General features: G+C 35.8%; 1 protein-coding gene across 6 annotated transcripts in view; it reads left to right on the top strand.

Moving 5' to 3' along the window:
- EHBP1 (EH domain binding protein 1) overlaps positions 1-16,068 on the top strand; it is a 352,008-nt gene that overhangs the window by 70,443 nt on the left and 265,497 nt on the right. For all 6 annotated transcript variants that reach the window (XM_069583033.1, XM_069583030.1, XM_069583031.1 and 3 more), the window contains exon 5: positions 4,356-4,409. In XM_069583033.1, coding sequence (XP_069439134.1) covers positions 4,356-4,409 — 54 coding nt within the window. The remainder of the gene's footprint in view (positions 1-4,355; positions 4,410-16,068) is intronic.

The raw sequence follows: 16,068 nt of genomic DNA, 5'->3' as shown, positions 1-16,068 counted from the left end.
AACCCTGAAGTTCTAGAATTGTTTCCATTGTATGGATAAAGAAACTAAAGAAGAAGGTAACTTTGCCCAGTCACACTGTGATTTAGCCCTGGGGTGTGGTTGTTGTGTGCTTGGTTTTGGTTTACATCGCAGGACTTCCCTGGTGGCTCAGACGGTAAAACATCTGCGTACAATGTGGAAGACCTGGGTTCAGTCCCTGGGTTGGGAAGATCTCTGGAGAAGGAAATGGCAACCCACTCCAGTCCTCTGCCTGGAAAATCCCATGGACAGAGGAGCGTGGTAGGCTGCTACAGTCCATGGGGCCGCAAAGAGTCGCTGCTACAGTCCATGGGGCCGCAAGGAGTTGGACACAACTGAGCAACTTCACTCACTTACATTGCATGGCCTATTCTGTAGTAAAAACCACTCTGAATATATATTACCATGGTGCAATCTATGACATGCTTGAGGAAAACTTTTAAGTAATCTGTGTTTTGATTTAGTCTGTTTTTATTGTTAAAGCAAATGAATGGACATAGTTACACAACTTTTATAAAATGATGATAGACAGCAAGGGGTTAGAAGAGAGCTGATAAATGGCTGACAGCTGTGTGTTTGGGCAAAGGATATGCACTAACTGATTCTGAGTTGAAAGTGGCTGTTGAAATGTATTACTTGGAGGATTAGAAGGTAAGTAGTTTTCAAGTACTAATGAGAATGTTCAGCAAATCCTATCACTGAACTTTTTGTCTTTTAAATGTTAGTCTGTTGGGAAATAAACTCAAATACTCCCTCCTTCCCAGTTTGCTGTATTACACATTTCTCTTCAGTGAATATCTTTAAATATCTTTATCTTCCTGGCTCCATATCTTCCCAGAGTTGTAATAGAAGAACCAAAAAGTAAAACAAAACAAAATAGTTTTTCATTCTCTCATATTAATTTTTGATTCTTGTTTTTGAACAGCATTTAAAAATATTAAAGTGGAAAGCTTTTTCATATTTCCCCCTTTCTTTTACTTATATTAAAGTCTCACAATTTACTTAATCCTGAAATTTGCAAAATAGGAAAGAACTCATATTCACAGAGGTGTGTTCATAGACAAAGTGCTTTTAAAAAAAGTTATCAAGAAGTTTCAATTTTCTATGACTTAAGCAGAAATTAATTTCTTTAGCCTGCACACTTGATTTTGAAAGTTGAATTAGCTTGAAAATAGCTATTTCTGGTAAATGAAAAAAAGCCTTTTAGGGTTGAGAAGGGAAATGGCTCTTTAAGCTGTTTCACTTTTTCTCTTTAGTTCAGTGGTAATAAAAGAGACACTAGAGGATAGAGAGCAGGATGTAAAGGAGACTTAATTGATTCAAGGTGGAAGCAACTTTCATTACTAATGTTGTTTTTAGTCAATAACATAATTAATGAGTTTTGTAGATATACCATTTTAAAGTAACTTGAAAATGAACATTGTTATTGCTCCTTTACATCTTTTTAGTGACTTTGCCTTATCAGATGTGACCCTTGGCCCCATTAAAATTATTCTGTTATGGGTAATATTCATCTGTGTTTCTAAAAAATGTTTTATCAACTTTGAGAATTAATGTATATCACTTATAAGGTGCAATTCAACATTTGTTAAGTTTCAAGGCATATATTCATTAATTCATTAAGCAAGTTTTCTTGAGAAACTACCATGTTCCAGGTGCTTTTCTAGGTCCCTGGGAACACAGAGGTAAAACTGAACTAACAACATGGCTAAAAGTCAGTCAGACCTAGAATTGGCACGTAATTTTAACACTTATTTGTGGGAAGTTACATCTTTTAGGTCTCAGTTTTCTGTTCTTTTAACTAGGAATGAAAAATAATACCTATTTCATAAGTAGTTGTGATGATTAAAACTCTTAACACAGTGACTGAGGCAGAGTGTGTGCTTTGCAAATATTTCATATTATCAGTACTACTATTGGAACTTCTCTGGTGGGTTAGACGGTAAAGAATCTTCCCTCAAGGCAGGAGACCTGGGTTCAGTCCCTGGATTGGGAAGATCCTCTGGAGGTGGAAATGGTAACCTACTCCAGTATTCTTGCCTGGAGAATTTCATGGACAGAGAAGCCTGGTTGGTTACAGTCCATGGGGTCCCACAGAGTTGAACATGACTGAGCAACACACACACACACACACGCACGCATGCACACACGCGCACACACACGCATACACACACACTACTATTAATTGTAAAAGCTGCACTAGAGCTAGGCTGCATTCTTCAACAGTGGTGTGGGTGAGGGGCAAGCAGGAAGAGTAGTAATATATCTTTTTCCTAAGCATTGTGTCACACCATTACTTGGTCTCAAAAGTAGCACTATTTGGGTCCTAAATCTCTCATGAAAAAAATCCTTTAACCTATATTTACAGTAGTCATTCTCCATAAACCTTCACAAACCTGGGCAGGGCCAGGCTGGGAAAATAAGTACTAAGTAGAGTCCTCTACCTCTTTCTCCTTTCTACCATTTCCTGCCTGCCCCTGCCCATCACCACCAAATAAACTCCTTTTTGGCAGATCTTTATGATATCTGTGTGGATTTACACTGTGTGAATTTGTCACATTTGCCTTAAGACAGCTCAGAATCAGCTAGTCACCATACTTTTAAGGTAGAAAAATTAAAATGAAGTAATGAAGGAGTTTGAAATTTACCCCATAGGTTGTAGGGATCATTGAAAAACTCTTAGTTGGTACTTACATGGTCAGAACTGTGGTTTAGGAGAATTAATCTGCGTACAAGATTAATTGGAGAGCAAGAGAGACTGGGTGCTGCAGTTACTTTTATCTTGAAATAGCCTAGGCACAAAGTGATGAGGACCCAAACTCAGCTGTGGCCGTAGAAACTGAAGGTTAATAATAGACTGTAGTGGAATCAGTCATGCATAAGGAGCTTCCCTATGAGAAGCATGTGGTCCATGAGACACAGTAGGGGAATAGCATCTGTTTGCACATACGCTCACTCTCAGTACCTCCATCCCTCCCCCACCTCTAAAACATAAAGTTCAACTTGAATAAGTTAAATGCACTTACGATGCTACTCCACTGCTTTTCCTTTTATGTCTTAAAATCTGTTGCCTTTCACCTTTACTTATTGTAGTATCTGTGGAAATCCTGTGCAATCCCACCTAGCCTCAGTGCTTCCTCACTTGTAAAGCTTTTCCTGTTCCTTCCTCTAAGAAATGTATTGTCTTCTAATCTCTAGTAAAACTATGTATTTCATTCATCATCTATGTATTTAGATTAGTTGTATTTGTCTTTGAAAGCAAGGACAACTATGTTTGAATCCGTATAACGCCTCTGTAATTCCTTATATAATAAGTAGCCAATAAATATTTGCCAAATACTTGGTTAAAGTGTGACTCATTTAGAAAAAAGCTGCATTTGGTTGTAGGATCTGTTACCCTTTCTCAGGCCTCTGGTGATGGAGGGCAGATGAGGGTATCATCGTCAGATCTGTCATTTTGTGTAGGTTATGAAGTTCTTTGCAGTACTTTGAAATTCCAGATGTTTATAATATGTAACCTCTGCATCAAGAAAACATTGCCTCAAGTAATGCTTTGAGTTCAAAATACTTAGAGGTATAAAAATTAGGATATCTGTATCTTAATAAATGAGCCTGGTGGGCTACAGTCCATGGGGTCACAGAATCAGACATGACTAAGAGACTGAACACTGCACACAAAGTGCTTCTTAATAGTTCATTCACCAAGTTATCTGTCCCTGGGTTTCTTTTTTAAATTAATTTTTATTGGGGTATAGATCATTTACAGTGTTGTGTTAGTTTCTGCTGTACAGCAGAGTGAATCAGTCATACATATACGTGAAGTCATTCTTTCAGATTCTGTTCCTATATAGACCATTACAGAGTATTGCGTAGAGCTACCTGTGCTTTTAGTTATCTATTTTATGTATAGTAGTGTGTGTATGTCAATCTCAGTCTCCCAATTTATCGCTCCCCTCTTTTTCCCCTTGGTAAGCATAAGTTTGTTTTCTACCTCTTTGATTCTCTTTCTGTTTTGTAAATAGGTTCATTTGTACCACTTTTTAAAATTCCATGTATAACCTCTGTCATAAAATATTTTTATGGTTTCCTTTTGTCCTGTTTTATGCAATGATGGAAAATAATGATATGTATTAACCTAAGTAAGACAGAGAATTTATTAATAAAAATAATGTTTTAAATTTAGATAAATTATGAAAGTTTCTTAAAAGCAGGCCATTCTGCCCCTCCTTTTTTTAAAAGTTGATAAAAGCTAAAATCAAGGCTGTTTGTATTTTCCTGATTGAATTGACTGGATTAAAAAAAATGTATTTCAACTTTATATTTTGCTTTTGTTACAGGATCCTCATGCAGAGGAATTTGAAGATAAAGAGTGGACATTTGTCATAGAAAATGTAAGCTAATTGTAAATTCTGTCACTGTTCATATTTTTAACTATATACATTAAAAGGGGCATTTTGGTGGCAGAAGAAATTTTGCCTTATAAAAAATTAGTGATTTGTAGCTTTTAGAATTTTTTATGTGAAATAATAACCAGTGGAATTATTTGTGACCATTGAGTCAGCCAAAAATTTCCTTCAGGTTTTTCTGTAAGATGTTATGGAAAAACCCAAATGAACTTTTTGGCCAACCCAATATTTTTGTTAAAAACATAAAAGTAAAACTACTCATCGATACTGAATTATGTATATGCTCTGTGTATTCTGTTGGGAGTTTGAGGGAAAGGTCGTGTCTTATTCATCTTTTTATCTATTTAGCATCTGACATGGTGCTTCTCACATAACGTAAATGCTCTTTTAAACATTTGTTGAGTGAAATTATGAATGATCTTAGAAATATTTGAAAATGAAGTGTATGCTTTAACTCTTTGGGTTGAGGGATTCTCAAGTAGTACTTTAATAATCATTTTCAATTAGTTTGAATTTTATGATGGTGTCCCAGGTGACTTGTAGGAAGATAGTAGTTGTTTAATGAATGTTTATTAAATGGAGATTAGGGAAGACAGGCAACGAAACTATGTGTGAGTTCTGAAGTCTGAGAGACAGGTTGCAAGCCCTAGATTTTCCATTTATAAGCTCTGTGATTGTGGTAAGTTTCTTAACTTCTCAGCAATCAGTTTATAGGGTTGTGATGATTAAATAATTTCAATGAATATTAGCTTTTATCATTGTCACTGACATCATTATCATGATCATTATTACAGTTGTAAAATATATTTGTAACAGTTTTATAACATGCTTTATAAAACAGCATGTTTTTCCTCTCTGTGAGTGATTTTGTTTTATATTTTAGTGGCAAAAGGAATCTCATACTTTTTTGAACAGTAGCTGGGCCATTTTTAGACACAAAGATCTGGGGAGCTTGGGAGGGAGGTCATGTCCAAACACAGTGGAAGGAGGTGGCTGGATGTCAAGCTAGTGTCATTGTGTGAACGGTTCACACGTTGTTAACAATTCTGAGTTTTCTGTAGTGATAGGTTTGAACACTATACTTGGAGTAAGATTAAGGTTTTGAAAACAAACAAACTTACATTTCTTGAAATTGGTTACAGCCTCAAAAATCTAGCTTTCATTGAGTTAAAATCTTCTCCCCAATGGATGGTTTTAACGGTTTTCAATTTTTATGGCTCTGTTGTATAGCTCTGTTAACTTGATGTACTAAAGAATTAGCCTGTTAACTTTGGGTTGTAACTAATGGTAGATGTAAACAATAGCTTTATATTTGTTTAGAAAGGTGTTCTTATTATACATCTGGTTAATCTTAGAATAGAGGCACAGCAGTTCTAAATTTCTGAGAAATAGATTATAAGCTGTTACTGAAAGATAGAAGTGTTAAAAAAAAAAGCTGTATGCCACAGATTAGGTTTGGATGCAGAATACATTCAAATCTATAAAATTTTAGGAAAAACCTTTTGCATTCTGTGTTATATATTTCATAAAAATATTTTAAAAATCAGTAGAGAAATACTGGGCTTCCCTGGTAGCTCAGCTGGTGAAGAACCTGCCTGCAATGCAGGAGACCCCATTTCAGTTCCTGGGTTGGAAGATCCCCGGGAGAAGGGATAGGCTACCCACAGTATTCTTGGGCTTTCCTGGTGGCTCAGATGGTAAAGAATCTGCCTGTAATGCAGGAGATCTAGGTTCAATCCTTGGGTTGGGAAGATCCCCTGGAGGAGGGCTTGGCAACCCACTTCAGTGTTCTTGCCTGGAGAATCGCTATGGGCAGAGGAGCCTGGCAGGCTACAGTCCCTGGGATCACAAAGAGTTGGACACGACTAAGCAACTAAGCGCAGCACAAAAAAATACTAAAATTAAGACAGTGAGATTTAAATGGATCATGAGATAAAAAGTTATATTTTCAATCATCCTTTCCATATTGGAGTATATGTTTCTTAAGTTGAAGAGTATGCTGCCAAGTCACTTCAGTCGTGTCCGACTCTGTGTGACCCCATAGATGGCAGCCTACCAGGCTCCCCCTTCCCTGGGATTCTCCAGGCAAGAACACTGGAGTGGGTTGCCATTTCCTTCTCCAATGAATGAAAGTGAAAAGTGAAAGGGAAGTCGCTCAGTCGTGTCCGACTCTTCGCGACCCCATGGACTGCAGCCTACCAGGCTCCTCCATCCATGGGATTCTCCAGGCAAGAGTACTGGAGTGGGGTGCCATTGCTTTCTCCAGTTGAAGAGTATATTTATATCCTTTTTTTGAAAAATATATATAAGCTCAGAAGCTTATTTAGCTGATTTCCCTATTTATTGCTAAAGTGATTGAAGAGGGGATGGCCATAGTAGGAAAATGGAAAATAAAATACATTAGCATTTCTTCTCTCCTAGTGTTTATTGCTAAATTAGATTCATAAAAATCTAATAAAAATAAATATAGGTGACTTTTAACTATTATTCATATTGTTTAAAAACTTTATAAAACCATCATTTTAATTGAACTGTTTACTGGAGATTAAATTTTCCTGTGTCATCAGAAAATTTTGGAATCCTTACTCTGAGTTGTGTTGCAGAGAGAACACTGCATTTGTAGAGTTTTCCAGGCATCTTTATGCTTTTTAATAGATGAAAGATTTTCTGACTTCTTACCATTCTGCCTCCTTATTTGAAAAAAAAAATGCATTTTCCTTTCTCCCATATCCTAGTGTAGAGAAGACATGAACTTTGGATTGGTTAGAATTGTGTATAAATCCTGATGTGCCTTCAAAGCTGGTGACCTTGAGATTATTTTCCAGGGCTTATTTTCTTCATCTATAAAATGAAAGGTTTCTACTAAATCATCTTATAGGGATTTTCTAGGTCCATAACTTTGTTTCCATCAATAGGAATATTTTTATAAACTTTTTTGAATATTATCTCTTTATAGATCAGATTTTTTGTTTTCAAGTTCATGGGGAATGATATATTTAAAAGTTATCTAGCATGTCATTTCGGAGAAGGCAGTGGCACCCCACTCCAGTACTCTTGCCTGGAGAATCCCATGGATGGAGGAGCCTGGTAGGCTGCAGTCCATGGGGTTGCTAGGAGTCAGACACGACTGAGCGACTTCACTTTCACTGTTCACTTTCATGCATTGGAGAAAGAAATGGCAACCCACTCCAGTATTCTTGCCTGGAGAATCCCAGGGACAGGGGAGCCTGGTGGGCTGCCGTCTATGGGGGTCGCACAGAGTCGGACATGACTGAAGTGACTTAGCAGCAGCATGTCATTTTGGAATCAGTTAATAACTCCCTAATTTATATCTTTTTTTCTTTAAAAGTCAATTTTGGCATATATATTCAGTATTTTCTGTGTATTTTTGTTTCTGGAATGAATTGGGAGTATTATTGCAAGTTTCCTATTCTGAACTTTTTTAGCACAACAGTTCTTTCTCCCTACTCTTGTTGCTATAATAGTCATTTCCTATGCCAGATTAGAAAGAAAGAAAGAAAATTGAATTGTGGTTTCAACTCCCTTTTATGGAAAGGAAGATATTACCTTTTTTAGTATAAACCTAATTTCTCAGCTGTGGGTGTTAAAAAAACAAAAAACAAAAATTACCATATTTAAAGAGATGGTCAAAATTTAGGGGAATCTAGGTGCTGAAGAGCTAATCTGAAGTAAAGTAAAATTATTCAGCATGTGGGAGGAACACACAATTCCTCAGTTATTAGTCATAGTGACACTGTTAATGATAGTGTGGCGATAATAATGATGACTGCTAGGAACCTAGTGCAAGAAATAACAAATAGTTTATTAGATGAATATGATTTTTTTATTATTGACTTTTACCTGTTTTTACAGCAGTTTTTTTTTTTTAGAGACATTTATGGGATTTGACCTATTTGACTAGCATAATGTATATTTTTTAAGAGTTTAAACAGAAAAAGGTAAATATTAAATGTATCCATTATTTACGTACGTAGGTTAAAGTGACCAGACTTCTTAAGTATGGTGAAATTGTTTTACTCTTAATTCATGGGAAAAAGCATGAATGCTCACGTTGTGACTAAACTCTTTTAAAATGCATCAACTTAACGGAGAACATGACTAATTTACATACTTTAAATTAAGACAGCCATCATAAATAGTGAACTATTTAATGTGAAAGAAGGAGTTTATGTAATTAAACCTAAAACAAAACAAAAGAAAGTGGTATATTCTCACCTAGAAGATAGACTAGAATTGGGCATGTGTGTTATGTTCTGGAAAAACCTAGGTCAGTTTTCTGAGGTGCTAACAGGGCTCTTGCTTGGCAAAGTAAATTTAATAGGGGAGAAGTTCTATTCCGTTTATTTCTGTATCCTCTACAACTTTTTTTATATAACACCTTCTGTGCAGTAGGTGCTCCCTTTATGTTTGGTGAAGGAGTGAGTAAATAAATGAATGATCTAGTCAAACTCCTTAAAGGAGTATTCTTTTTAAGAGGAGAATTACAGTAGCATCCATTAACTATATTGAAGAAAAATTTAAAAAGTAGACTAGTGACAGTAAGATAGTATATGAAGGATCCGTATGTCATTACAGTAGAAACTCTTCTCGTCAATCTCTACTTAATTTACATGGATTACCTCATACTTTCCATTCGATCCATAAGACATCATAGTTTTAATCCCATGTGTGTCAACATGGTTAGTAGGCTACTCTCTGACCTACTTCTAGACACTCCTCTCCCAAGTGAGTTGTAAATTGTTTTTGGCCCTTTACAAGACCTCTTATAATGCTGTTGACCTGTTGTTGTAATTATTTAATTAGATATTTCCTAGGCCAGTGAACTATCAGTTTGAGGAATTATTTCATGAAAACTGTTAAAATGCTTTAGAAAGAGTTGATAGAAGTGAGTTGTTAAAAACTGCTATGAAATCTGGTATGGAAAAGCAGCTGAAACATTGGGGGAAAATTTATGAAAATCTGAAAGGGGTTTTGCATTCAGATATTCCCCTTTTGTCCTTATATATTGCTTTCATTTAAAGGTGACTAAATTGCTTATATGTAGCATCTAGAAAAATGATACAGATGAACTCATTTGCAAAGCAGAAATAGAGACACAGATGTAGAGAACAAACTTATGGCTACCAAGGGGGGGAAGAGGGATGTAGGATGAATTGGGAGTTGGGATTGACAAATATATATTATTGATACTATATATAAAATAGATAACTAAGGAGAACCTGAATGGTATGGATGTAACAGAAGCAGAAGATATTAAGAGATGGCAAAACAGAAGAACTATACAAAAAAGATCTTAATGACCCAGATAACCACGATGGTGTGATCACTCACCTAGAGCCAGACATCCTGGAATGTGAAGTCAAGTGGGCCTTAGAAAGCATCACTAAGAACAAAGCTAGTGGAGGAGATGGAATTCCAGATGAGCTATTTCAGATCCTAAAACATGATGCTGTGAAAAAGTACTGCACTCAATATACCAGCATATTTGGAAAACTCTGCAGTGGCCACAGGACTGGAAAAGGTCAGTTTTCATTCCAATCCCAAAGAAAAGCAATGCTAAAGAATGTTCAAACTACCACACAGTTGTGCTCATTTCACATGCTAGTAAAGTAGTGCTCAAAATCCTTCAAGCTAGGCTTCAACAGCGTGTGAACTGAGAACTTCCAGATATTCAAGCTGGATTTAGAAAAGGCAGAGGAGCCAGAAATCAAATTGCCAATATCCACTGGATCATAGAAAAAGCAAGGAAGCACCAGAAAAACATCTGCTTTGCTTCATTGACTATGCTAAAGCCTTTGACTGTATGGATCATAACAAACTAGAAAATTCTCCAAGAGATGGGAAGACCAGACCACCTTACTTGCCTTCTGAGAAACCTGTATGCAGGTCAAGAAGCAACAGTTAGAACCAGATTCAAAACAATGGACTGGTTCCAGTTTGGGAAGGAAGTACATCAAGGCTGTATATTGTCACCCTGCTTATTTAACTTACATGCAGAGTACATCATGCAAAATGCCGGGCTGAAATCAGGATTGCGGGGCTGGAATCAAGCCGAAATCAAGATTGCTGGGAGAAATATCAATAACCTCAGATATGCAGATGACACCACCCTTAAGGCAGAAAGCAGAGAGGAATTAAAAAGCCTCTTGATGAAGGTGAAAGAGGAGAGTGAAAAGGTGGCTTAAAACTGAACATTCAAAAAGTGAAGATCACGGCATCTGGTTCCATCACTTCATGGCAAATAGATGCGGAAACAATGGAAACAGTAACAGACTTAATTTTCTTGGGCTCCAAAATCACTGTAGATGGTGACTGCAGCCATGAAATTAAAAAACGCTTGCTGCTTGGAAGAAAAGCAATGACAAAACTAGACAGCATTTAAAAAGCAAGGACATTACTTTGCCAACAAAGGTCCGTCTAGTCAAAGCTATGGATTTCCAGTAGTCATGTATGGATGTGAGAGCTGGATAATAAAAACGACCAAGCACCGAAGAATGGATGCCTTTGAATTGTGGTGCTGGAGAAGACTCTTGAGAGTGCCTTGGACTGCAAGGAGATCAAACCAGTCAATCCTAAAGGAAATCAATCCTGAATATTCATTGGAAGGACTGATGCTGAAGCTGAAACTCCAGTATTTTGGCCACCTGATGCAAAGAGCTGACTCATCTGAAAAGACCCTGATGCTGGGAAAGATTGAAGGTGGGAGGAGAAGGGGATGACAGAGGATGAGATGGTTGGATGGTATCACCGACTTGATGGACATGAGTTTGAGTAAACTCCGGGAGATGGTGAAGGTCAGGGAGGCCTGGAGTGCTGTAGTCCATGGGGTCGCAAAGAGTTGGACACGACTGAGACACTGAACAATAGCAACAAGGAGAACCTACTCTGTAATGCAGGGATCTCTACTCAGTGCTCTGTGGTGACCTAATTGGGAAGGAAATCCAAAAAGAGTGTATATATGTATATGTATAGCTGATTCACTTTGCTGTACAGCAGAAACTATCAACATTGTAAAGCAACTATACTCTAATAAAAATTAATTAAAATAAGTGATTGAAAATACACTAATGATACATTACAACTGTTGATTATATGAGAAGATGGATGATCAACAAAGTTATACTCTTAAGACGAGGCCATGAAAACTGGTGAATGAAACACATTACTGCTGCTGCTGCTGCTGCTAAGTCGCTTCAGTCGTGTCCAACTCTGTGCGACCCCATAGACGGCAGCCCACCAGGCTCCCCTGTCCCTGAGATTCTCCAGGCAAGAACACTGGAGTGGGTTGCCATTTCCTTCTCCAATGCATGAAAAGTGAAAAGTGAAAGGGAAGTTGCTCAGTCGTGTCCAACTCTTCGCGACCCCATGGACTGCAGCCTACCAGGCTCCTCTGTCCATGAGATTTTGCAGGCAAGAGTACTGGAGTGGGGTGCCATTGCCTTCTCCATATTAATATGTATTAAACAAAGTGAAATGTTTGTGTATCAGTATTCATAACTTTTCCCTTTAATTGACCAATTCTCTGTGACATTCAGATCATTTAAGAGATATTCTACTATAAATATATACTAAGTCATTCTCATGGGATCTCTGTATACTCATCTATATGATTAAAAAATTGTTCTTAGAAATTTTCTTTTAAATCTAAATTCATGGTAAGTAGACATTACATTTTTCAGGCAATAGCAGTTCACTTTATTTGACGTCATCTTACAATATATCTCAAGCTTTCAAATAAATGAACCAGAATTCATTCATTCATTCAGTAGCCGTTAATTCACTGAGTGTATTTTGTGCTGGATAGTGTTCTAGGTGCTGGAAATAGAGTAGTATATAAAGCAAAAAAAAATCTCTTGCTCATGGAGTTTGTGTTAATGTGTGTGTGAGAGAGAGAGAATGAAAACTAATGTGTGTAAAATATATACTGTGTTAGTATAAATATGTAATGTATGTTAAATATATGTTAATATATGTAGTATGTTAAATAAGTGCTAAAAAGAAAAAGCAAGGAAGAATAGAGATTCCACTTGTACTTGTTAAGTTAGTTTAAAAGATATTTTTATAAGAGTTTATTAAATCAATATATTAAGGTTTGAGAAAGTTGAAAAATAACCTTGTGGCGCCATATAAACCTTTTCCTAGATTATAGCTCCCCTCAGTGGTGGATGAGGAAATTGACTCTGCTCTAAGAGAAACAGTTGTGTTCATGTAGCAGGGACCTGTTACAATATTGTGCTCTGCTTTATGTTTTAAATATGTTTCCATTATCACATACAGAAGACCTAGTGAATTTCAAAGGACTAACAGTTTGTCTTTTTCTCTTTTAAAGTTTGGATTTTTTCATGGTAAATTGTTGCAAGACTGAGAAGGCATGCTCCAAAGAGCATTCAGAAATGAAATTTTAATCTTTATTTTCTTTGCACTTTGTGTTATAACCCCACAATCAATAAAATATAAAGTTTTTGCTTAGTATAAAATATCCCAGTAAAACATAAAAGTCGCCAAAATATATTACCTTAACACATTTATTAGATCCTTACTGTATATCAGGTACTGTGTGAAATGCTATATGCACATTATCTCATTTACTCACTGTGGTAACCCTCTGAGTCAGATACTAATAACCTTATTTTACAGATAAAGAAAGTGAGTCTTAGAGAGGTTAAGTAATTTGCTTAAGGTTATATATCTAAGAAGCCAGGATTTTATCCAGTCTTGTCTTTCTCTGTGGCCTTTGTCCTAACTCCTTTGCAATAATGATTTCCCATAGTGGCAAAATGAAAATAAATAATTTGAAGTTGTAGAATCAAGAGAAGTTTTAAATCTACTTTCTTTAGTGATAAACTTGTAAAATATATATGTATTAGATTAGTAAACGTAGTCTTTAATTATTGTACATATTCAGTCTAAAAGTTATTGAGATTAATTACTTGACTGCTGTTAGATATTACAAAGTGAAAGTCCAGAATTGACCAGTCACCAGAATTCTGCATGTTTTTTCTCAAGGCAGCCTTCCTGCCTCTTTGTGTTGAGTTGAGATAATGCTGCCTTCATTTTATTTTTTCTTTTGTTTCTGGGCACAGAGAAGATTTCCCAGTTGTTTGCCAAGCTTTCTCTTTTGGACCAAAAAGCTACTTATACATAAGTCAAAACTTCAGAGGTGATTTTACCACTGCTAGCTTTGTGACCTTGAACAAGGTATTTAATCTTTTATAGCTTCAGTGTACTCAGGTATAAATGATAGTGTTAATATCTACTCTATAGGTTATTGAAGATTAGCAATAATGTATGTAAAGCAGTGAGCTCAGTAAAGAGGAGCTGTTTTCATAATGTTAATTTAGAGGACATAGAAAAATATAAAGGAAAGGAAGATAGGTTTCTAAATTTATTATTGTAGGATTTTATGTTTTCTACTCCTTTAGACCACGTATACTTCTTAGTAGTATCTAGACTTCACCATTATCTCAAAGGAATGACAAGGCAACTTATAAACTTCTCATTTGGATTAAACTTTAAAATATTTTCGTCTTTCTAAAGTTTTCAGATTTTGACTTCTAGCATCTTTCCCTTAAAAATTTAATCCAAGGTTAAGAACCAGTTTGTTTTCTGCTACTTAACAAGTGCTGTGTTGTGCTTAGTCACTCAGTCATGTCCGACTCTTTTTGACCCCATGGACTGTAGCCCGCCAGGCTCCTCTGTCCGTGGGGATTCTCCAAGCAGGAATACTGAAGTGGGTTGCCATGCCCTCCTCCAGAGGATGTTCCCAACCCAGGGATCGAACTCAGGTCTCCTGCATTGCAGGCTCACATCTGAGCCACTAACAAGTGCTAGTTAGTTATTAATATCTACCTCTGGGCCTGATAGTCTATGTTAGTTACAATATGAATATACTTTAAAAATAGTTATAAATGAATTTTAAATTATCCTTTGTTATTTACAATTCCTTTCCCTTTTATTAGTGCACGTTATCAAGAATGGATACTACAAACAACATATTTCTGTTTTATCTACCATAATATAATAATGTTTATTCACCCAGGCAATTGACATGGGTTTTCTTCTTTTTTTTTTTAATGTGAAACCATAACAGTTATATTTAGAAAAAATTTTTTCCTTCCTGGTGCTTTACATTATCCAACTAAAATCAGAACCGTTGTCTACAAAATATATTCATAGGTCTTAGTTTTTAAAATCTAAATTTTTTATTCTTTATATTCTTTTTTTTTAATGAATTAAAAAATGCATACTGAGGAGAAGCGCCAATCTGGGATTAATTCATTCATTTATCCAGTCATTCTGCAAACTTTTAATATTCATGTTCTGTATGCCAAAATATTTTATTAATACTGAAATACAGAGTCAAGACATGCAGAATTTCATTGATTCTGAGATGAATATTTTTCCCTCACGTTTTAGCTTATTTGAAGTTGGAATCACCTTCTATTTCTGGTGTCCTACAGTTATAACTGGTAGTGTTTTTTTCTTTCTTATTGCTATATGAAATAATGATGAATCATTGAAAAACTAAAGACTTATTTGATAGAATAAAGTAAGCTGTCCTCCTAAAGTTTATAATCTAGTAAAGGTATCATATAGGTAAAGAAAGAAAGAGGAGAAAGAAAGATGGCAGAGTCTAGGAAGACTTACTGCAGGAAGTAGCTATGAAGCTTCATTTTTAAGGAAAAATGAGGTTATGCAAAAAAGACATTCAAAACAGAGTAAAGAAAGATCAGATAAAGGCAAGAGAGACACCTGTGAGTTTAGGTTAGTATCTATTCTTGATGAGATCATTGCAAAGAAGAGCTAAAGAACCCCAAGCCAACCAAAACAAAAATTGAGCCCCCCACTACAGAGCAGTAGACCTCTAGATTTTTATCTGTTAATCTAATAGATTTAATAATATGCATAGAGGTCAACTGGAAGTGCCAGGTCCTCCTTAGAGAAGATCTATGGGGTATTAATATGTGTTTTCTTGGGGCCACATATCTGGTCTTTTCTATTATCTCTACATATGACCAGTGAGAAGGACAATCTGAGTCCTCGGTGTCTTTTTAATTGCCATTTATTTGATCCTACTTCCAGAAGCCTTTTAAATGGATAGGATGGGATATTAATTCCAAGGAAGTACTATAAATGATCCTCAGTTTTATTTCTTCTATTGGATTGTGTTGAACAAGATTGCTTGCCCAACCAAACTTACCTGACAAGATTACACCAAGAATGAGATGATATAATAGCTCAAACAATACAATGCAAACAGTATAAAATTACATAGTTTTTGACTATATTAAATTTAAGTTTGTCTTCCTCTAAAATCAAGTTGGTATCTTGATCTCCTTGATTTCACAAAGCCATATTTTGATAAATTACCTTTAGTTTTTCTTTCAAAAGATAAAAAACAAATGCTTAGCCATAATGATTACTTGCTGAGAGAGTTTATTGTCCTACACAGCACTAACTAATTTACATTTAAAGAATGATAAATGGAAAATCCTTGTATTATTAAGTCTCTTTTAGGCTGTTCTTTTAGTATAAACTTCTCAAACATGTTCTTTTCTTATAACCTCAGAGTCTTAGACCCTTTTGGATTTCTAAATAATACAGAAAGTTTAAAGCAGTATAT

Source organism: Ovis canadensis, chromosome 3, assembly GCF_042477335.2.
Source record: "Ovis canadensis isolate MfBH-ARS-UI-01 breed Bighorn chromosome 3, ARS-UI_OviCan_v2, whole genome shotgun sequence".
NCBI classification, from domain to species: Eukaryota; Metazoa; Chordata; class Mammalia; order Artiodactyla; family Bovidae; genus Ovis; species Ovis canadensis.
The sequence above is the reverse complement of the archived record's forward strand: the minus strand, read 5'-3'. Positions and strand labels throughout refer to the sequence as shown.